This window comes from Prionailurus bengalensis, chromosome C2 (assembly GCF_016509475.1).
Source record: "Prionailurus bengalensis isolate Pbe53 chromosome C2, Fcat_Pben_1.1_paternal_pri, whole genome shotgun sequence".
Classification (NCBI taxonomy): domain Eukaryota; kingdom Metazoa; phylum Chordata; class Mammalia; order Carnivora; family Felidae; genus Prionailurus; species Prionailurus bengalensis.
This window is the reverse complement of record NC_057350.1, coordinates 29230390-29253350: the sequence shown is the minus strand read 5'-3', so window position 1 is coordinate 29253350 and position 22961 is coordinate 29230390. Positions and strand designations below refer to the sequence as shown.

Below are 22961 nucleotides of genomic sequence, written 5' to 3'. Positions count from 1 at the left end.
ATGGCTCTCTCCAATGCTAAATCTCATTCTATTTACCTCTAACATTAATTTCAAGAAGCAGACAGAATTTTCCTTTGTCCTGAAATATAATTACCCATCCTTGTAAAATCATCACATTGCCTTATCTTTAACCCATATTCAGAATGTCTAAAATTTCTTTCTCTTGGGGTGCTTGGCTGGCTTAGCCAGTGAAGCAAGACTATCACAAGGTGGTGAGATCGAGCCCTACATGGGGATGGAGCCTGCTTTGAAAAATAAAATAAATAAATAAAAATAAATAAAATTGCTCATTCTTCTGTCGCTTCAGGGTCTAAGTTAAGTGAAACAAAATATTTCCTCAGACCAATGACACATCTCAGGGATCAGCAAATCTTCCTCAAAGTATTGCATACACCAGACTTCTTCTTTTTTAAAAATGTTTTATTTTTTTATTTTGAGAGAGTAAGCACAAGTCGAGGAGGGGTAAAGGGAGAGAGGGAGAGAGAGAGAGAGAGAGAGAGAGAGAGAGAGAGAGAGAGAGAGAGAGAGAAATTCCAAGCAGGATCCTCCCTGTCAGCGCAGAGCTGACCCTAGGCTCAATCTCCCCAACCAGGAGATCATGGCCTGAGACCAGCAAGAGAGTGATGCTTAACTGACTGAGCCACCCAGGTGCCCCTACAGCAGTATGTCTTTATACAAGGCTCCCCGTTCCTTAATAGTTATTGAAACTCAAAATGCCATCCTTAACATTATATTCCCTTTTATACGTCTTGTATCTCATTTAGCTCTTTGCTGGTTCTAGTTACTGGGGAGTTTTTCATTTATTATGTTGCTTTATACTTAATTTGAAGAATAAAATTTGGATTCCATATACTCCTTTGGTTTTCTAATAGTAAGGGAAGCATTTCATGTGTTTCTAATTTTAAAACCAGTCCAATAAAATTCACTTCATACAATTCTACTGACACCTGTTGTCCTTAACAGTTTCCTGTAGGGGACAACTGCAATATTCTGTTTACAAACAAAATTTCTCCCCTCATCCCAGGGAGAAATGAGCTTTGTGCTCTATCACGAAGAAACACTGATTTTCCAACAGAGCAATCCTGCAGCTTCAAGAGTGGAGACCTACAAAGTGCAAACTCCCCTGGAGGCAGATCTTAGTACCCTACAGAAGGTCCCGCCTCTCCTTCCGCCCCTACCTCCCACTCCGACCCCCCTGCCTGCTCCACCCCGCGCCCGCCTCCCGCCCCCTGCCGGTCGCCCAGGCGCGCTCGCGGGAAGGGTCGGGTCCGGGCACGGCGACTGCCAACTAGGTCTGGGCTGAGTGCGCGCGTCCTTCCACCTTGTAGGCGCCGGACTGACTGACCCCAGCGGAGAGAGGTGACAGCCTCGGTGCCTCTCTCCGCCTCCCGTCGTCGCCAGGCGCCCGAGCACCATGTTCTCCGGCCCGCGGAGGTGGGGCGCCCGCGGCGACTACGAGCGGGTCCCCGAGGGGCCTGAGGCGCAGGTAATGCTTATTGGTCCTGCGGGGAGAGGCGGGCGGTCTCCCGGCCACTCTCGATGGGGAAAGGGAGTTGGGGAGGGGAGAGCCTCCTGTTAAGACGCTGAAACGCGAAGTGATGGTTTAGAGCCTTGTTTTAGCCGTTATCACACACGACACACACACACACACACACACACACACGCGAGGGCAGTCTTGAGAGCGGCAGTGGAAGAGGCTGGTGGAGGAGAGAAAGGCATCTTTGTTTGAAGGGATGAATAACTCCCCCGTAGTAAACAGAAACAAGCATTTGAGAAAGGAACGAGTGGACCTGGCATCGCTGAAGGAGTAGAGGTTGGAATTAGAATTCTGCAAGCGGTGGCAGACCCCATTGAAGCCGCAGGAGAGACTCGGGATAAATAATGCTGTGTTAACCGGCCGTTTTGGGAGACTGAGGTTGGGGCAACCCAGAAACTGCGGACACTGAACTGTGCCTTACTCTGCCCCCATGATAACACGTGCTTCTTCCACAATAGGAATCACGTGCTAGGGCAGAAGTACAGGGAAATGAACCCCGCACTTGTGTGTTAGGAGGAATTTCCTTAACAAAAAATTCCACTTGTTTTACTTTTCACCACTATAGGAGACAAGTCTTAGAAATAGCCCCTAACGTAAGTAGTTCTGTAATTCTAAAGAGAAGGAGGAGGAGGAGGAGGAGGAGGAGGAGGAGGAGAAGGAGGAGGAGGAGGAGGGAGATTTCAGATCCAGGTGATCTTGTTCTACTCCTGGTTTTTGTTAGTGACTCCAAGTGTCAAATACATATGACGATACTGTCCTGATTACATATGAAATGAAACTATAAACTTCTTTAAAGGTAAAGCAAATTATATGGAAAGTATTCTTTTAAAAGTTTATAAAACATAAATGTTGAATTAATCGCTTAAAAATATGAAAGAGCTCCACCAGGACAATACACCTTTTTTATTTGTTAGGCTTAAAGTGGGAAACGGGTTTAACATCACTAATACAACTACAGAGGTGGCAGTAAATCACACACTTGTAGGGAGGGAATTTATAAAACAAATAATTCTCTTACCCCAAATTCCAGTCAGTTCTTCCCATCGGATTCCATCAATGTTTATATCTTTGACTATTATTCAATCTGGATAGCTTTGTGGACCAGGAATCCATTTTGGTAAGATTGAAAATACTAGTTTTAATTGCATTTTCTTTTTGTTATTTCTGTGCTGTCAAATTGAAAAAAAAAAAAAGTTAAAGGTTTCAAAGCATATTGAAAACCTTTTATGATTAATTACATTCCATTAAAACGACTTGATATTTTTGACATAATAGATCTCAGATAAGAATACTACCTACTTATAAACTAAGAACATGGCTTTGTTTTAATATTTATGTATTTATTTTGAGAGAAAGAGAGAGAGAGAGAGAGAGAGAGAGAGAGAGAGAGAGGAGAGGGAGAATCCCAAGCAGGGTCCCTGCTGACAGTGCCAGTGAACGGTGAAATCATGACCTGAGCCAAAAATCGACAGTCGGATGCTTAATTGACTGAGCCACGCAGGCACCCCAAGAATATGACTACCTGATAGAGTCTACGGTTGGCATGGTGACCTACGAATAGAATGCTTCTAAATATTTTTCTTGCAGTGATTAGTGGCCATTCATTCATTCCTCCAAAACATGTTTGTTATGAGGTAGTCTCTGGGCTGAAACTCAAAATATAAAGATAAATCAAATATGGTTTTCTGTCTTTCAGAGCAATTAAGTCTAGCAGGAGAGAAGAAACTGTGAGCAAATGATTAGTCAGGAAACAGTGAGGGTAAATTCAGTGAAGACTGAAGCCCTTTAAATCCTTCGTGAAGAATATGTTGAGATTGCTATGGTAACCCAGACAACAATATAAGCCTTGAAGGCTGGGATGGGAGGAAAGTAATTATCAAAGTAAATCTTTTTTCTTCCTTCCTTCCTTCCTTCCTTCCTTCCTTCCTTCCTTCTTTTCTTTTCTTTCTTTCTTTCTTTCTTTCTTTCTTTCTTTCTTTCTTTCTTTCTTTCTTTCTTTCTTTCTTTCTTTTTGAAGGCAATAAATCTTAAATAGGATTGAAGTACAAGTGAGAATTAGCCAGAAGTGAAGTAGAAGGATGTGGGCAGGAGGAAGGGTATCTCTAAGCATCAGCAAAAGCCTGTAACAGGTAGAGTTGAGAGTGTGGAATTATGGCTGGGAGATAGAGTGAACTAAGTAGATTAGATCCAATCGCTTAAACTTCTTAGCTGGAGGATCTTCAGGTAAGTTTCTTAAACTCTAGGTCTTCGTTTTGTCTTCTGTAAAATGGGGATGACAAAAATGGTCTCACCACAAAGACATGTTATAGTTAATGAGATAATATACTTTGTACAGAATCTGGCACATAATAATTGATTAAGAAACCAATTCTTTTTGATTTCTGGATGTTTTCCCTTCTCCATGAAGCTGTACTTCCACCTCCGCTTAGTTTCCTCCACCAATTCCAGAACTCTCCTCCAGTATCTGAAAGAGAGCTCCTGAAGCTAGGGGTTATGAGATATCGTTAAATGTAGCAGTCACACAAACCATATCCTCATTGGCCACATCCGAAGATTGAATCCAAGGTGATTGAAAGCAACACGCTGCCTTAATCCTGGACCCTGACTATGCTGTGGTCTCATGGTCTGAATACTTTCTGTTCTTCCATCATAATCTAGAAATAACAGGACCTCTATTTAGTTGAAAATTGCCCTTAAGTCAGAAATGTTAAGGTATGTTGATGGAATTCCTACTATATGCCCAATGGTAGATAAGTACAGTAGATAAGAAAATGGCTTAGAAAACAAAGGCCTGTACTAGGCTTGGGTAGATGAGGAAAATGGGAAAGATTTGGGGTAAATAGATCTGCAGACCAAAAATACTGTCAGAGTGAGGGTAAGTGAGTTAGAAGGACTGAGAAATGCTTAGGAGAGGATAGGAGGAAATCAGAACACTGAAAGATACTTTTAGAATTGTTCTGTCTTAGTTTTCTATATAGATGTTGCTTTGTGGCAATATATCAATAATGAACTCAGTGAGACCTGTGCTATGAATTCAGTAAGTATTTATTAAAAAGTCATTCATACATTCTTGGTGCTTGGTAAGGCTTATTACCTTGACCAGATATTTTACCTGTTTACTGTTTATTTTCTGGGAGGTAAATATGCTTGGAATTCACTGTGACAAGTTCAGTGTAAGATGCCTGGCCCACATCTAAGGAGTCTGTTTAACAGAGGACTCAAAGGACCTCATAGGAGATGCTTTCCCATGGACAGTGGTCCTAGACAGAAAGTTAAATCAAATACTGAGTTCTTGGTCTGCTAAAATAACCCTCTCTAGAAGCTTTGTAAGACATGGGTGCTGAAACCAACCACCTTTTTTTTTTTTTTTTTTTTTTTTTAATTAGCTCATGATTCTCTGATCAGTTGGATCATGACCTAGTTTGGGTCAGCTTGACTGAACTCTGCTAAACTGTTTTAAGCACTACTGCCAGCTGGAGGGTTGAATGGTGACTGGGTAGTCTACTCATATGTCTGGCAGTTTCCAAGCCAGGATGACAGACAGATGAGCACCTCAGCTCTCTTCTCCGGGGTCTCTCATCCATTAGCAGGCCAGCTTAGGATCAGACACGTGGTGCACTCAGGATTTTGAGCACACCAAGCCTCTTGGGGCTTAGAATTGGAGCTCTCTTTGTGTCACTCCTGATCAAAATGAGAAGCAACACCAGCTCAGATTCAAGGGGTGGAAAATGGAGTCTACCTCTTGATGGGAAAAGCTGCTAAGAATTTGTAGCCATTTTCAATCTGCCACAGACGTACATGTGTCTTGGATGTGAATAAAATCTTTTCATTGGTGGTAAATGATCAAATTGGCAACTCCCTGTGAAAGAAAATGTGACTTCCAGGTTAATTGAAGAATTTTCAGAACGTTTTCCACAATAATATGTGCACTTATTTTCCAAATGATACGTCTGGTAATAGTAGTGATGATGATATCATAGGTCACAGGAGTGAGTGGTTGTTTTGGGCCACAGTGTGATGATGACTGTTTTACATTTGTCATTGCATTTACTTTTGCAACAGTAATATCAAGGTAGATAGCAATTGAGTAAATTATATATATCTTCAATGATTTATAGTATGTCATTTGCTACAACTCAGAGAGCAGATTTGGAATAAATAATGTTCTCACCTCTATACTCAGGACATTTTGCTGTACAGGATAGAATTTTGGCACTCACTCCTTCTAGGATAAGAATTTTTTAAAAACATGGTAAACACTTTATGTATGAAATCAGAACTGGATTAGAGAGGATGTATGATAAAATTGTTAAATATGGGACAGTTTCTAAGAATGAGCTTGACTGTGGTGATCAGTTTTACTTTTTAAAATATAGACATTGATGCTGACTCTAAAAATATAAAATTATTACTTTTGAGGCCTTCTTTGTTAAAACTTTCTTTTGGTTGAACTCACCAGATCAACAGGAAGGAATTTATGGAAATGTTATAACTTCCCAAAATAATATGTAATGGTGATAAATAGATAATTGTTTATGTATTTATACATTTATACAAAAATATGTAATTAAACACAGAGAAGTAAACCAAATGACTATTAGTCTCTTATTTTTCTATTTTCCAGAAAAAGACAAAGCTATATTTAATTTAGTGGATAAAATATTTTAAATTTAGCTTATATATATACATATATATATATATATCTTCACATATATACACAGTCATAGAAATTTGAGGATATATATATACACACACACAGAGAGAATGAGAAGTAGAAATATCAGAAATGATTTTCCTTTCCTACATGTTTTTTTTGCTGTGAAAACGAGTCATGATAATTTTGGGAGAAATCTTAAAATGCTTGTAGTCTATCCACCATTCTAATATCTTAATTTTATTCCTTAAGGATTACGATATGAACATAGCTGCGACTGTTAGTAAATGAAATTATTTCATGTGTACTTTTCCACCTGCTGACAAAGATATTTCAAATATAAAGTAAAGGCATATTCTTCACAGACTACTTGTTGTATTTTTCTTTCTAGAAATGCAATCCAGAGAAAAGTGCTTCATTCTTCAGTCGGATGACATATTCCTGGTTTAGCAGGTAGGAATTTTACTAATTTGTATGTAACATACTACCCTAAGGAAGATTCCAAGGGAAACGACACCTAAATGTTATTCCTCTAATCTAAGCATGAATATATATTTTTTAATGTTTATTTATTTCTGAGAGAGAGAAAGAGAGAGAGAGAGAGAGAGAGAGAGAGCGAGCGAGCAGGGGAGGAGCAGAGAAAGAGGGAGACACAGAATCTGAAGCAGGCTCCAGGCTCTGAACTGTCAGCACAGAGCCCTATGCAGGGCTCGAACTCAAAAACCGCAAGATCATGACCTGTGCTGAAGTCGGACACTCAACTAATTGAGCCACCTAGAAGTTCCAGCATGAATATTTTTATAGAATGACTTTGTGAAGATTTTTTCTCATAGAAAACATTTTATTATAGGGGCGCCTGGGTGGCTCAGTCGGTTGAGCGTCCGACTTCGGCTCAGGTCAGGATCTCGCAGTTTGTGAGTGAACCCCGCGTCGGGCTCTGTGCTGACAGCTTAGAGCCTAGAGCCTGCTTCCGATTCTGTGTCTCCCTCTCTCTCTGCCCCTCCCCCGTTCATGCTCTGTCTCTCTCTGTCTCAAAAATAAATAAACGTTAAAAAAATTAAAAAAAAAAGAAAACATTTTATTATAGAGAAACCACAGATAGTATCATAGAAAGTGGTTCACAGAGAAGATTGCTAATAGTCCTGCAATATGGCTGTCCCTTTATAGGATTTGTATCATATTAGCACTGTGGAGGGGCAGAAATTTGGATTTTTTTTTATTATCCAGTATATATGTGTATATAATTTCACTTAATTCTCCCCCAAATCTTATGAGATAGGCATTTACAGATGAGAAAATTGAAAATTGAAACTTAAGGAGGGGAAGTAACTTGTCCATTGATACCCAGGAAGAAGCACACCAACTTGGTGTTAGAAGTCAGATTCTTTGAGTCCATGTTTCATGCTTTTTTTTTTTCATTTTGTTATTCTACTCTTTACTACAAATAGTCCCACAAATATTTGAGGTCTATCTATCTATATCACAAGCTCAATTTGAGCTTTTATATATGTATATATATCATATATATATTATAAAATATTATATATATTATATATTATAGACATTATATATACATTATATATTATAAAATATAACTATTATATAGTTATAATGTATATAACTATTATATAGTTATATATAACTACTATATATATTACTAATTACTTAATTACTATTACTAATTACTAAAACACATACACAGTCATTTTTATAAGACATATAATGTGATTTATCTCACAGAGTAATTCATCTAGAAATCAAACAAGAGCAGAGCTGACTTTTTCTAATTTTATAAATTCAGGAGCTTTCTTTAGAAATGTATTTTTCCCCCATAACAGAAAAGCCATGATCATAGGAAACTAAATTTATTATCTTAACTTTATGCCCCTTGTTCTATAGTTAATAGAAACAAAATTTCCCAATTTGATGTACAAATATGCTCTCATGATTCTCATAGATGAATCCTTAAAGAAACAGAAAAGGTTGATTGTGTGCCAGATACCCTGCATTATGCTAACCTTTAAAAATGCAGAGAAAAGTGACCTAGTTCCTATCATCTAGGAATTTGTAGTAGATTTAGAAAGATTAAAAGGTGCTCTTTCAATTACCCAAAAAGGCAAAAGGCAATATAAGCATTATAAAGAAACACAAATTTCAGGAACGCCATGTAAGCGCATTTGCACAGTTAGGGAATGTTTTGTAAGTAATTCATGCTTTTAACTCAACATTTGACAATGTGTAAGATGAAGCCAAGTGGCATTCCAAATTGAGCAAATACTGTATGCAAACCAGAGGCAAGAGTGAACTGACCCCTCCCCCATTGCAGCCAGTTGATGTGGCAAGAGATCAAACTGAAAGAACAGATCATAAAGAGTTTTCTAGGTCATTCCAAAGATAATGAGAAGCCACTGAAGAATTTTAAATAGAGAGTAATGTATTCGTGTTTGCGCTTCAGAAAATCACCTTTGCAGTTGTGTGGATATGGTATGTACCAGATGAAAATGGAGATAGAGGGAATGGTTAGAAGGTTCTTCAATTATCCTGGTAGATTTATGGCTAAAGTTTGAACTATCGTAATGATAAAGAGGATGAAGAGGAAGGGACAGATTCAAAAGCTAATTAGTAATGTTGATTAGATAAGGAAATTGAAGAACTGGGAAGAATGTTAATCATTTTTTGGCTCAGATAACTGTCAGATTCAGGTGTGACAAAAAACTTTATGTTCAGTTTAGAGAAGCGTCAATTTAAGATGTCTAACGCATTCCCATAAAAAGTATTAAATAGGTGTTTGGATATATAGGCTTTTGATCTATGAATACGGATTTGGGAGTCATTGACTATATGTCAGTAGTGGAAGCCATGAGCATGAATAAGATCATCCAGAAAGAGAGCTTATTGAACGGGATGAACAAATGGAACATTGAGATTCCTCAGTATTTAAATGGTAAAAGGAGTGGTAATCCAACAAGAAAGCTAAGGAAAGACATTCAGAGTGTAAGAGACAAACAAAAGAAAGAGTGTGTTTGAAAGCTAAGGAAACTGTCAAAAAAGGAGGACAATAAGGTGGTCAGTAGTGCCAAATGCTGAAGAGGGGTAAATTTAAAAAAAAAAAAGAATTGAGTATTCTTTATTGAATTTATCATTGTAAAGTTCATTGGTGATTTTTATGAAAGCAGTATAAATAGAGAACTGGTATACTTGGTGAGTAAATAATTGGTTAGAAGCATATAATTGGGTTGGGTTATAAGAATTCCAAGTTAACACAAATCTATGAATCACTTGAGGAGGATGGCAAAAATTTTACACCAACATACTACGTTAAATTATACATATATACTATAAAAAAAGAAAGGTTAAATAAGAATTATGTAAATGTGGGCTATTTATACTTAATGATTTTTTGTTCATGTTTATTTTCCAAACCTGAGTTATATTTCATTCGTGTCTTGAGAGAAAGAGTGAGGCCTATTCTGGCTTTAAAAGTTTCAGACTGTCAGTTTTAAGTCACAGAAAATATCACAGAATTTAAATAATGCAAATAAAATTAATTTTAAGTAACTGTACTTTTAAAACTTAATTATCAAACTATAAAAACTATATGTATTTGTTTTAAATATTATGAATACCATTTTATGAAGCCTAAAATATGAAGCTGAAATTAAACTTAATACGCAGGATAAGGCACAACAAACTTTAAAATATGGCACCTCAATATCTGTCACTATCTTAGATCAATCAAACCAGTAAGATGTAATTGTTGAATATAACATTTATTTTCTGTTCAAATTTAACATCTTAGACCTAGATAGGAAATATTTTTATAGCATGCTCCTATCTGGAACTGTCATTGGCATGAATCTAATTTGATTTCTTATCTGGTAATTAAACAGTAGCAGCTGAAACATAGCTATTGTTTAAGAGAATGCCTTTTTGAAGACAGTGGCTAATTGTGTTCTCAAATCTGTTCTTTGAGTTACAGAATAAAATCAGAAATTATTTCCAGGCCAAATTCAAGCTCCCATAATTATATGAATAATTCAATTAAAATGTGCTCAGATGATACAAATAATTAGGGAATTATATGCTTATGAGCCTTAATTCCTAAGGCAGAATTTGTAGAGTGGTTTTGATGATCACATAATTATGAAGCCTTTATTAGCAAATATAATCTGTCATCAGTGTATAATAATCATTGTCATAGAATAATCCCCTTGACATACACGGAAGACTCTAGTTAAAGTTTTTACCGGTCACAATTGAATCACTATTTTAACCAGGGATACACTATTCAGTCTGCCCTACCTTTTCCTCACATATTAATAAAACTTGTACACTGCCTGACTTTGTCCTATCCTACAACTGTTGGACAGACTGACTTTTTGCCTTCTCCTGTGACACAATCACCGCTTTCCAGAAATATTTAAAAAGGTGATTAACAGTAGTGAACTTGATAATTCGATTGTATATCTATACTTTCCACGCTTTCTGGTATTACGCATCTACAAAATTTACCTTTCATCTCATCTTCCTGGCCTACTGCTACTGGTTTGCTGCTCTTAACATCAGTTGGATGAGATGTGTACTCACACTTGTTAATGTCAAATATACTCAGAATTCTAAGATAACAATATTGAAAACAGAGTGGAAATATTACACTTAATGGCATTGTCTGCCTATGGTCACGTTAGCACCGGTTTATCTCACATTTAAAAAACTCTGACCAGGCTCTGGAGTTCCTGGTGTTTAACCGCCTGTAAACACGGGAAATTAATACTGCTCTGCCTGCTTCAGAGAGTTGTGAGTATCAAATTCATTGAACTGAATGACCTTTGAAAAGCACTATAAGTGTAAAACATACAAGATGCGTGCAGGAACCTTATTACCACTTAGGAATCAAGTCCTTAAGTTTATGGGACCCAGTCCAGGCTGCATTCCACTATCGGGAGGGTCAGCTGTTGGTCCTTGTTGCCTCCCTAAGAGCTGCCTCATCATTGGAATTAAAGAAGCACCGCTTCCTCTTTTCCTGGATGCTTATGTGTGGTAGAAAGATGAGCCAGGGTGATGAGCATATTTAAATGTACAGAAGAGAGCAAAAGAGAAGGAAGAAGCACACACCTGGGAAAAGGGAAGTCACGGTGTTTAAACAACTGAGCCATGTGCATCACAATCAATTCAGTGTAAGTGTCACTTTTAGATGCTGCATTATTTGGAGACTCAGCATGAAAGCCAGGGGTCACTTATCCCTGTGCACCAAAACCGCTGAGTTTTGCATGGTTCTAACTCAAAATGCTGAGGCAGTAAATGTTATTAAAATGCTTTTGTGAAAATCAATGCAATCTTATTTTGAAAATGAATATTTATTTTGTGGAATGGAAGAGAAAGGCTTAATATGACTTAAAAGTAGTTTATTGCTTAATATGGTTTTGAAACTGCAGTGCAGGAAAATGTCCAGCATATTTGAGCCAACAGAAACGTGATTACAGAAGGTCCTTTCTTATTACATTTAAACCTTTTTGTTAAATATGAACTGTAATATGATATTATATAGTGTAATAAAAGTAAAAATGAATCCTGTGGAGACTCTGGTTACCACAGAGTTTAAATCCATCTCAGGGTCAATCAATAATAGAGATTGTTCAGTAATAATGACAATGAAGCAGTCCCAATTTGGGATAGTGTAACACCATGTTATGGTTTCTTGGACTAATAAGGTACTTTATAATGGAAAGAACAGAAACTATTGAGTCAGAAGGCCTGAGTTTAAATGTGGGTTTAATTTCTTACTGAACAAGTCATGTCACCAAGCTCATAAACTGAGTATATCTGAACTTAGGAACATGTTTTGCCTCAAGCAACACAATAGCCAGATAATTATAGCTTAAACAAATAGGTATTTATTTTTTTATGTTACTGAGAAGAACGCTGGGAATAAGCTGATGAACTACCTCAGAAATGTTACAAAGGGCCCAGAGTTTTTCTTTCTACTTCCCATCCTTATTATTTGGCTTTTCACCCATGGTGAAGAAGATGGCTTCTCTATATCAGAGCATTATGCCTTCAGTGCAGGCAGGAAGGAGGAAGGGGAAGGAAAAAGGAGGCAAGACATTTTCTCCTCTCGAAGTTTGAGCCTTCTTTTGGAAAAGAAAGTTCTCCTCAGCAGACTGAGTTATTGTTAATGCCAAGCAAAATGTTGTCAGATTACCAGGACTGCTTTAGACTGATCATAATTATGACTCTGGCTGAGATAAGGACTTACCCTGAGTTCAAGAGATTTTCACCTGAATAAGTATCAAGATTCCTGGTAGTAGGAAGATGATGGGGCAGAAGGATGGCTGTGAGGTAAGTATAATTTATTGTCTGCCACAACATCTGTGGTGTAACTAGATCATGCATCCTAGTTTGCCTGGGACAGTTCTAATTTAGACCTGTTGTTCTTGCATAATTTATTCACAGTCTCCCTTGGGGCAAGTTCATTGAATGGGGGAGAGTGGAAGTGCTGAGACTAGCAGTTATTTGTCACACTTCTTAAGGCATGGGCTCAGAAATGACACTGTCACTTTGGCTCATAGTCTATTGGTCAAAATAGGTCATATGGCCAAGGCTGATGTTTATGGGGCACAAACAGGTACTCCACATCTAGTTGGACAATTTGTAAAGTCAAGTGGCAGAGGGTATATATATAATGTCCCGGTGGAATAGGAGAAGTTGCAGATGCAGAGGTTGGATCCATTTCTCCTCTTATTCAAGACTAAAAAGCAGTTAGTTTGGGGTTTTGGAGTGAATACACCTTACTGTGAATGTTAACTATTTAAATTTCAGTAAGGTAGGTAAGTAGTAGGTGACTCCAATATGAAATGAGTAAATTTAGTGTTTCACTAAATAAATGGATGTCCCAATAATTCTAAAAGCTACAAATGATTATTACACATTGTTCAACTGCAGGATAAGTTGTATGACTTTCCAAAATACAGTCTAATCATTCCATCCTGATTAAAAAAATAATTTATAAATCAAAGAATAAAATAAATGCATGAAAAATTATTTTTAAGTTGATTATTAGTTTTGCTGAATTGTTTACCTTACTCTTTCATTTTTAGAATAATTCTTTTAGGATATAAGAAACCTTTGGAAAGAGAAGATCTTTTTGAACTAAATGAAAGTGATTCTTCCTATATTGTGTGTCCTATCTTTGAAAAACAATGGAGGAAGGAAGTTTTAAGGAATCAAGAGAGGCAAGAAATAAAGGTAATTAATTCTTTTTTAAAATGTTTTTATTTATTTTTGAGACAGAGAGAGACAGAGCATGAGTGGGTTAGGGACAGAGAGAGAGGGAGACACAGAATTGGAAGCAGGCTCCAGGCTCTGAGCTGTCAGCACAGAGCCTGATGTGGGGCTCGAACTCATGGACTGTGAGATCATGACCTGAGCTGAAGTTGGACGCTCAACCGACTGAGCCACCCAGGCGCCCCAAGGTAATTAATTCTTAAATCTTAAGTACCTAATTACTACATAAAACTAGAAAAAGCTTCTTCCAAATGTGAGATATTATTATTAATTTAGAAAGTTCCTAAAATATGTGAAATGACAAGCCATTTTCATAAGTACAATTGATTTTTATTGCAACTAATTTATGTCATAAAATTATTCAGCATCTCCTCCCTTTAATATCAAGAACAATGTGTTGATATGTTATCTTTGGCTTTTCACCAGTATCTTTTGCTCAACTATCATGGCAAAGATGGTTTCTATATCTCATGGCCTCATATCTATTGGTCCAAGTAAGTAATACGGCAACCATGGCCAAAGTTTATGGTGCAGGGGCAGGTACTCCATATCTTGTATCACATATGCACACATATCTCCTCTTTAAAATTCCCAAAAAGAAAATATAATTTGAAGATAAAACTCTATTTATATTAATTATTTTAGTGAAAGTTTCAACATTCACAAAAGTAATAAAATACAACTATTTCTCTTGTGCATTTATACCCCATGATATAAGTAATATCAGGCGTTCTGGAGACATACTTTACCAATGATATAGGTCATATTTTCAAGTTTAACTGAATTTATCCCTTTCTTATTACTTTATTATTTTTGTTTTATTTATTTATTTATTTATTTATTTATTTATTTATTTATATTTTTTGAGAGGGAGAGAAAGAGAGAGAGCATGAGTGGGGGTGCAGGGGCAGAAGGAGAGGGAAAGAGAATCTTAAGCAGGCTCCATGTGGAGCCCCATGCAGGGTTCAATCTCATGACTGTGAAACCACGACTTGAGTTGAAATCAGTAGTCGAACACTTACTGGGTGACTGAGCCACCCAGGTGCCCCTATTTTATTACCTTTGGGTTACATTACTAATTTTATGGTTGGTTTGTATATATATTTCATTTTTACTTGTATTTGCTGTGTCCAATTTTCTCATGGTTTCTTATTTTCTTTCATTATGTAGGCATTCTTTCATAAAGAGGCACGTGCCAGGAAACCATCTCTGCTCTATGCATTGTGGAACACCTTTAAGTTTGTCCTGATTCAAGTTGCTTTATTCAAAGTGTTTGCTGATATTTTGTCCTTCACTAGCCCACTCATAATGAAGTAAGTTGTAGTCTTTTCTTTTTTTTTTTTTTACTCTCTCTACAGTTAAATGATAAGCAAATGATAAGCAAGTGTTTCACTCTAAGAGTTGTACTAAAAAAGAGTAGGAAAAGACCTTATTGCAAATTTTACTTAGGATATGGACATTCTGTTAGCTTTGCCATTCACACAAATGTGAATGATGATAATACAGTCAATATTTACTGAAGCCAACTGTGTACTACACACTGTTCTAAATTCTTTATATTAATTATCTTATTCAATCTTTACAACCATCCTATGAGATAGGAAGTATTATTACAATCGTTATCATGATGCAGAAACAGAGAGGTTTAAGTAATTTGCCTAACTTCACAGAGCTAGAAAATGCCAGAGTTATGACTAAAATCTAGGAACTCTGTTTTAGATATATATTCAGAAAATGAAATGATATATATGAAGGAAAAACAAATTTTTTTATTGACCTATAATAATATTTTTGTATTGAATACATTTCCAGGTTGTTGGAGTTTTTAAGAACTATTCAATTCATGAAAACAGAATTAATCCTTAGTTACTTGACTCTTAGATAATGTCCAGGCTTGTATTTTGTCCGGTATTTATTGAGTACTTACTACACGCTACTGTACTTGATTGACCCTAGGGGTAGACAAAAGTCAAAAAGTCCCTGCTCTGATGACACTCAGAGGGGTGAGACAAATAGTAAACAAATGAATAAATATAAATGATATTAAGAAATAATCAGTGTTAAGGACAAAGTATTCAACAAGGAGAAGTAGGAAATGCCTCTCTAGGGAGATCGAAGTGCTATGTTAATTTAAAGAAGTTAGGGAAGATACTAGTGATAAGGTGACATTTGAAAAAAGTCCTGAAGGAAGTTAGAGAGGAAGCCAAGACCATATCTATTGCAAATAGGAAGAACAAGAAGGGCAAGAGCCTTGAGGCAGGTGCATGCTTGGTGTCTTTGAGGACTCATGGGAGATAAGTGAGGCTAGAACAAAGAATTGGAGAAGAAATCAGAGGTAAGAAAGGTCTGGGAATGAACAAGATTTTAAAGGAACTTATGGAATATGATGGGGGAAATAGGCTTTTATTCTGTGTTAAGAGGGAAAACGTTGGAAATTTTGAGCAGGAATTGATGTGATTAGACCTAAGTTTTATAGGGATCACTCTGCTGCTATGCAGAAAATAATATAAAAAGGAGGAAAAGTAAAAGTATCACCAGTTGAAATACTGAGATAATCCAGGCAAAAGTCAGTGGTGGCTTCAGCTAGGTTGTAGCAACGAAGGTGATAAGAAGTAGTTAGATTCTGGCTCTATTTTAAAGGTAGAGTCAACATCATATACTGATGGATTGAATGTAAGTTGAGAGAGGGGAGGAATCAAGGATGCCTTCAGAGTTTTTGGTTGAAGTCACAAGGTAAATGAGACACCATTTACTGAGATATAGAAGGCTCAGGAAAGAGTAGAGTATGGTGTGGGGTTTCCTTTTGGACTTGCTAAATTTGAAATACATATTAGCCATTTTGCAGGAAAGAATGAACTGACTGACTGCTGTCCTTTGGAAAGCCTGACTGCTATTCTTAGGAAGGTCTGCTTAGAGGGGTGACTTTTGGTAGGCAACTGGAACTTGCATTTCAGGAGGGTTCCTGCTACCATAACTGTTAACAGTGGCTCAGTACGTCCAAACTGCTTAACAATCAATACGATTCATGCTGAATACCTGCTTTCCTTCTGGGAGTCTGGAATTTTGGCATATGTTAGGAAAAGGGTGCCCTGGATACTGACTCTCTAATGAGCTTATCTGGTAGACAACATTTTACATATGCGGCCACAACTAGTTGTCAGGATAATTAAGTGTGTTTTGTGTGACCCTACGGAGAGAAGACTTTTGGAAGCTTATATCTGTTTTCTCCTGGACTTTACTACATGTACCTTTTCTCTTTGCTGATTTTTGGTGTATACTTTCACCATAATAGATCATAATCATTAGTATAACTAGATGCTGACTGCTATATGTCCTTCTAATGGATCATTTAACTAGGGAGTGGCGTTGGGGATCCCTGACAGCCGTCTAGCCAATCCAAAAAGATTGAGTAAGCTTAAGTTTGGAGTTAAGGAAGATATTAGTTGAGATAATAAAATTGGGAACTGTTCCAACAAATTAGATTGGGTATGTCAAATCATTTTTCTGGATGAGACCACCTTACCATGGATAAGGAGAAGTAAACATCTCTGTAGATAATCAGCTATTCCAGTGTGTGGAATTAATGAAGATAGGGAAATCCACAAAAGGACAGTGAGAAGGAGTGCATAGTGCAAAGAGAGGAGAACCCAGAGAGAATGGTGTTGGGGAATCTAGGGCAAGAAGATATCTCTTTGCCATCAGAAAACTGGTCCTGTCATTTTTCACCCCAAAGTCTGGTTCCCTTGCCTATGGAAATATAATCCAAATGTCTGCTGGATTAAAATCCCCCGCAGACAAGGTAACATACCTTTCCTTCCCCCTACCTCTGCTGCTCACCCTTATATATCCCGGCTATTTTAAGGAGTTGCCATAGAGTTACCTCATCTTTGGCCAGAAATCTATCAGAAATGTATATTAAACAGCATCTTCCTCTCCTGCCCTGTTCTGGTGATCTATTGCCATAGTATTAAGCATGTCAAAGTTTATTGGCATAAAACAATGATGATTATGTTCACAAGTGTCTGTGAGGCAAACACAATAATCACTGCGCTACAGAAACAAGGCATAATCTTGTGTATTAGAAACAAGGCATAATCTTATGTATTCAGAGAGGGATGGATTTTCTTTGATCCACCAGGATGGTGGCTTTAGCTGAGTAGCTTGAATGGCTGGAGAGACCTGTAGCAGCTCAAGTAGAGACAAATTTTGTGGGCCTTGGCTCTGGCTGTTAGCTGGGTTACTTTGGTTCTTTTTTATGGGTACTAGTGCTGGAATGTCCAGGATGGCTTCTTAACTTACATACTGATGCCTGGGCTACGATGGGTAGAAATGGCCTGATATCAATCTTTGTCTGTCTGTCTGTCTGTCTCTATCTCTCCGTTGCCTCTCCAAATGGTTAGGTTGAACACAGGAGTCTCTGGTAAGTTGAACTTCTCACATGGCAGCTGGATTTTTTTCAGAGTGAACATGCCAAGAGGCTCAGACAAGTCTTGTTATGACTTAGGCTTAGAAGAGCCAGAGTGTCACTTCTGCCACCTTAGTTTGGTCACACAAGCCCCTAAATTAGCCCAGAGCCAAGGGGAGGAGAATTAGAGTACTTAGGTTTAACTTCTCAGTGAAAGGTGTAGTAAGACATTCCCACCCATTTTTAGGCATGCTCTGATTCCTATTTTCCAATGACTACTGCTCAAAAACTCATTCTAGAATGTCACTGTGGTTACTGTTTTCTAAAATAGCTATAGGTGATGGCAATTCAGGGTCTCTATCTTCTCCAAATATTTGCAGTCTATAATAGGGTGTTAAAGAATTGCTAACTCCTTGCCTAAGGGTTACACAATGGTGCCCATAATTTTATGACATACTTTTGTAACATTCTAGCTTGACCATACCTGCAAAACAGTAGTGTCAATATTGTATTGAAATGAGTTGATGTGTATTTCTTCCTGCCTAGACTTCCAGCTCCTCCTGGTAAAGGATCATGTGTTACTCAATGTCTGTGTCCTTAGCACCTAGCACAGAGCCTGGCACATAGGACTCAAATACATTTCCTCAATAGAATACTAAATAAATGGGCTTATCCAAAGTTAAACTTTTCAAGAATCAAGAGAATCAAGAGATTCTCATTCTAAAGTAGATGAATAGCCTTAATATTTCCACATTGAAGAATAAATGATCAGAAAAAAATTTATGAGTTTAACTATATGTTAACTAACTAGAATGTAAATAAAAAGTTGAAACATAAAAAAAGAAAGAATTTTATGAGTTTGTATGATCATAATCCGAGCCTGGGGGAGTTATTTTTTTTTTTAGCTAATTTTGAGATGTCTATTTTTTCTTTTGATAAGGAAAAGTACTAGACAGACTGTTTGTAAGGATGAAAATATATTGTCCTGTTATCATGACTCATATATGTAATAATCAAACATCTAAAAATAACACTTTCATTAATTTACTGTTAGAAGAAACATGTTTCTTGCTGATTGTTGTGCTTACTATTTTCCCCCTTTCTATGAATTTTATTATGATATTAGTCAAACAAAAAAATGAGTATTCACATCTGATATGATGAATATGGTTTTATGGTCTTCACCATGTATTGATCACAGATTATTTTTAGTACTTCCTGATTTATGTGTGTAGACCCACTATGATACTTATTATAGTCATTTAGTTGTTTGATTTTATGAGAAAGGAAACAGTCTGATAGGTAGATACATCCACAATAAGAATAGTGCACTTCTTTCAGGAAATTTGATTTCCAGACCAAGAAAACATTCAGTAAGTTGCTCTTGTAAAAATAATTTGGTGTCCCAATGGATAGCATCTGATACAGATCCACTGATAAGTACCAAACCTATTATTTTATCTAGGTGGGTTTGGAATAATTTAATAGTGTCATTGAGAATATACAATGCTCCAAATAATTTTCAATGACTAGAGGTTTTAATAGTAATTTTAGAAACACTGGTTGGTATATATTTGATTCCAAAGTACAATTTTAATAAAGTTAATATTTTGAAGTACTTGGTTTATAAAGCAATTTGGTTTATAAAGCAACACAGATTGCTTTTAATTTTTCACCCATATGCTATCCAAGGTGCGAATAAAATAGATCCAAGCTTAGACATTAATTTTTTATTTTTTAAAAATGTAAACTTTAAAAATGTAAACTCACATAAAGAATGAATTTTTATTTTTTATTTTTTTATTTTTTTAAGTTTATTTTTGAGAGAGAGAGAGAGGGAGAAAGCGAGCAAGCACGGGGGAGGGAGACACAGAATCGGAAGCAGGGTCCAGGCTCTGAACTGTCAGCATAGAGCCTGACATGGGGCTCAAACCTATGAGCTGTGAGATCATGACCTGAGCAGAAGTCAGACGCTTAACCGACTGAGTCACCCAGGCGCCCCTAAACAATGAGTTTTTAAATTCAGTGTTCTTAAAATAATTTAGGTATAGTCTTACCTAATTACGTATGGTTTCCTGTGAGTATAACCTTAAGTACATTCAAAATGGCTATTCACAATGACAAAGCACATTTCTGTATCTCCAGAACTCAGAGTAAAAAAAGGTATATTTCTAAAACATCTTCTAATATTATACTTTTTACCTATAAAATAACAGGAAATACTTAAATCAAGAACTGAGCCTGCAAAATAAATGATGTATTAATCTGTAGTATCAGAAAGAAGATATCCAAGTTGTTCCACCATTATGAAGAGTATATGTAGTCTTTTAAAATTATTATTATTATTAGTCACATAGAGGCAGTTGAAAAAAGGTTAAGAGTACCACTATAATGTTATTAACAATGACATCAGGCATTCTGAGTTTTAACCAGTGTATAGTTGAAGGACAATAAACAACCAAGATCGTTATGATTAGAACCGTCCCCATTGTCTAGCATTGTCCCCAGCATTGACCTGATACCATGGCCCTGCCTTCACCAAACTTAAGAGAAAATAAGGGAAGATAGAATAGAGGGGAATTGGATAGGATAAACGTAATAATAAGAGGTGAGATATAATTCAGACCTTTGAAAAAAAACCTATGTGCCATTTTAAGAGATTCACTACTTAAATTTTAACTGTCATGTTTCCCTATATTTAACAAAATGCATGATTATGATAAAAAAGAAGCTTTAAGTGTCTGTATCTTAACTTTTATGATGAAGTTAGACCAGAACAGTTAGTTGATGAGATTACCATATGAAAAGTAGAAAATAACCTTGCACTCAAAAGCATCTGAAAGTAACTGTTGATTCTATTAATTTTATTATATACTACTTGAATTAAAAATAAATGGGGGCACTTGTGCTGAGCATTGGATGTTATATTTAAGTAATGAATCACTAAATTCTACAAGTAAGAATAAGTGTGTGTGTGTGTGTGTGTGTGTGTGTATTTGACAGTTTGAAAACACTTAACTCTAATTAGCATTTAACTATTAGATGTTTAACATTTCTTCTCCTTTCTCAATTTTTGTATGACATTCAGGCAAATGATTATTTTCTGTGAACATCGCCAAGATTTTGGATGGAGAGGCTATGGTTATGCTTTGGCACTTTTTGTTGTAGTCTTTTTGCAAACCTTGATCCTTCAGCAATATCAACGTTTTAACATGCTCACTTCAGCAAAAATTAAGACAGCTGTAATTGGGCTCATCTACAAAAAGGTAAAAAGTTAAGGAATTCTCAATTTCTAAATGGATTCTTTCATTGTATGCTTTGAAATAGCATATAGTATATTAAAAATTCTTAGAGTGCCCGTTGAATATACATTTATTTTGCTTTAAAAAACTTTGACTCATCAATACTGGTTGTATTAATTTCTCTATATGGTTCTCTATAGTCCTTACAGTCCCTGAAACTTCTAGTGAGCCCTAATCCAGGAAACTAGATGATGGTTTCTGTCCACTGTTGTGTCACTGAACTCCTCCTCACAAAGTGAATAGTCTTGAGTATTTTCATGTTTGTCTGTGTTTATGTACGAACATTTCTTCCTTTCATGATCATTTTCTTTCTGCGTGCTACTTTTTTCTTCCTGTGCTCACTCTGCTTTCTCATGCAACAAAGCCATCTTTCTCTATGCAGTCATTATCTGCTACTCTTTCATTCTGTGCCTTGCCTCTGCACTGCACCCCCAGAAACGAAACCTGGCTGATACTTATACTTGTCATAACCCTGAAGTTTAATTTGTTCTTTCTTGAAAATACAGTTTTAAATACCACCTCGTTACCATCCAGAGCCTTTTATTTACATCATAATTAAACTGTTAAAGAGCTTATTTACATCATAATTAAACTATTAAAGAATTTCTTCCTTCCAGTAGTTATCACTTGAATTATTCAATTAAGTGTATTTTGCATTCTTACTCACTACTCTTTTGTAAATTGTGGGCTCTTTAAGATTTGGAATAGAAACCTATTTACCTGTTGTACTTTTATCATCTGGGAGAGTGACTTTTATACATTTTTATAAAAAGCTGGATGTCTGAGTAAATAAATAAACAAGCCACTTCTTCAAGAAATTAGGGGGAATTATTAGCATATATAATTAATATGTGTAACTAAATGCAGGTTTTGTAAGAGGTCAAAAGAACAGGAAATCTACAATGATTGTGTGCGGTTAAGGAAGGTTTCACATAGAAAGGAAGCCTTGAAGTGGTCTTTGGGAAAGGTGTAGAATTTGTATGAGTGGAAGGAAGCATTACAATTTGGACTGCGCTGGGCATTAAGCATTACAGGCCATTTGGCCATATTGGGCCAAGATGGGAGTATGGAATGGTTTTAGCCCAAGTGCTGGGTCATACTGCCACAGTCATAATTCTAGAGGCTATAAATTCTGAAAAATCCTAATAGGGAGGAAAGATGTCAGCAAATCTAGGAATCAGTTTAAATGTTAACACTTGTCTTTGATATACAGTCCATATGGAATAGGATTTCATTCAGTGATTAAAGCATTGGAGTTTGAGTGTAGGATTTGGGTGGATTTGCAAATATGAAAGAGGGGAATGTGGTAGAAATTAGAACAAGTTGTCAAATAAAAAGAAGAAAATCAAGCATTGTGGGTGACTCTTACAAGGGCAGAGAGACCTTGGAGATAATAACATAAAAGGTCACACTGGCTACAGGGAGGAAACCATAGATTCTTTAGAGAGATTGTTTAAGAACAAAGAACACTCAGGATCAAAGGAGTATATCAATCAAGCCAGCTCGGTAGACCTTGCCTTAGGGATTATGATTTAATTCCAAATCCATCAAACAAGCAGCAGAAGACATTACAACCTGTTGTTGTAACCTGCATTGATGCACTGAGGTAGCATATGCACATGCCACTGATTTTATAAGGGTGGCTTTTTTCTGAGTCCCCTATCCTACACCTGCTTTCTAGAGGGAGTCTCTCTCCATGGAACTAATTAGGGTAGTTAAATTTCTCTTCTCTTTCTCTTCTTTGTCTCTTTACAGGTTGTAGAATTCTGATTTTCATCA

At 36.6% G+C, this 22961-nt stretch overlaps 1 protein-coding gene across 3 annotated transcripts in view; it reads left to right on the top strand.

Moving 5' to 3' along the window:
* Positions 1-1233: 1233 nt before the first annotated feature.
* Positions 1234-22961, top strand: part of LOC122491299 (multidrug resistance-associated protein 1-like) — an 88483-nt gene continuing 66755 nt past the window's right edge. For all 3 annotated transcript variants that reach the window (XM_043593845.1, XM_043593846.1, XM_043593843.1), the window contains exons 1-5: positions 1234-1486; positions 6583-6644; positions 13289-13436; positions 14646-14788; positions 20969-21146. In XM_043593845.1, the coding sequence (XP_043449780.1) occupies positions 1415-1486; positions 6583-6644; positions 13289-13436; positions 14646-14788; positions 20969-21146 (603 nt within the window). In that variant the 5' untranslated portion in view covers positions 1234-1414. The remainder of the gene's footprint in view (positions 1487-6582; positions 6645-13288; positions 13437-14645; positions 14789-20968; positions 21147-22961) is intronic.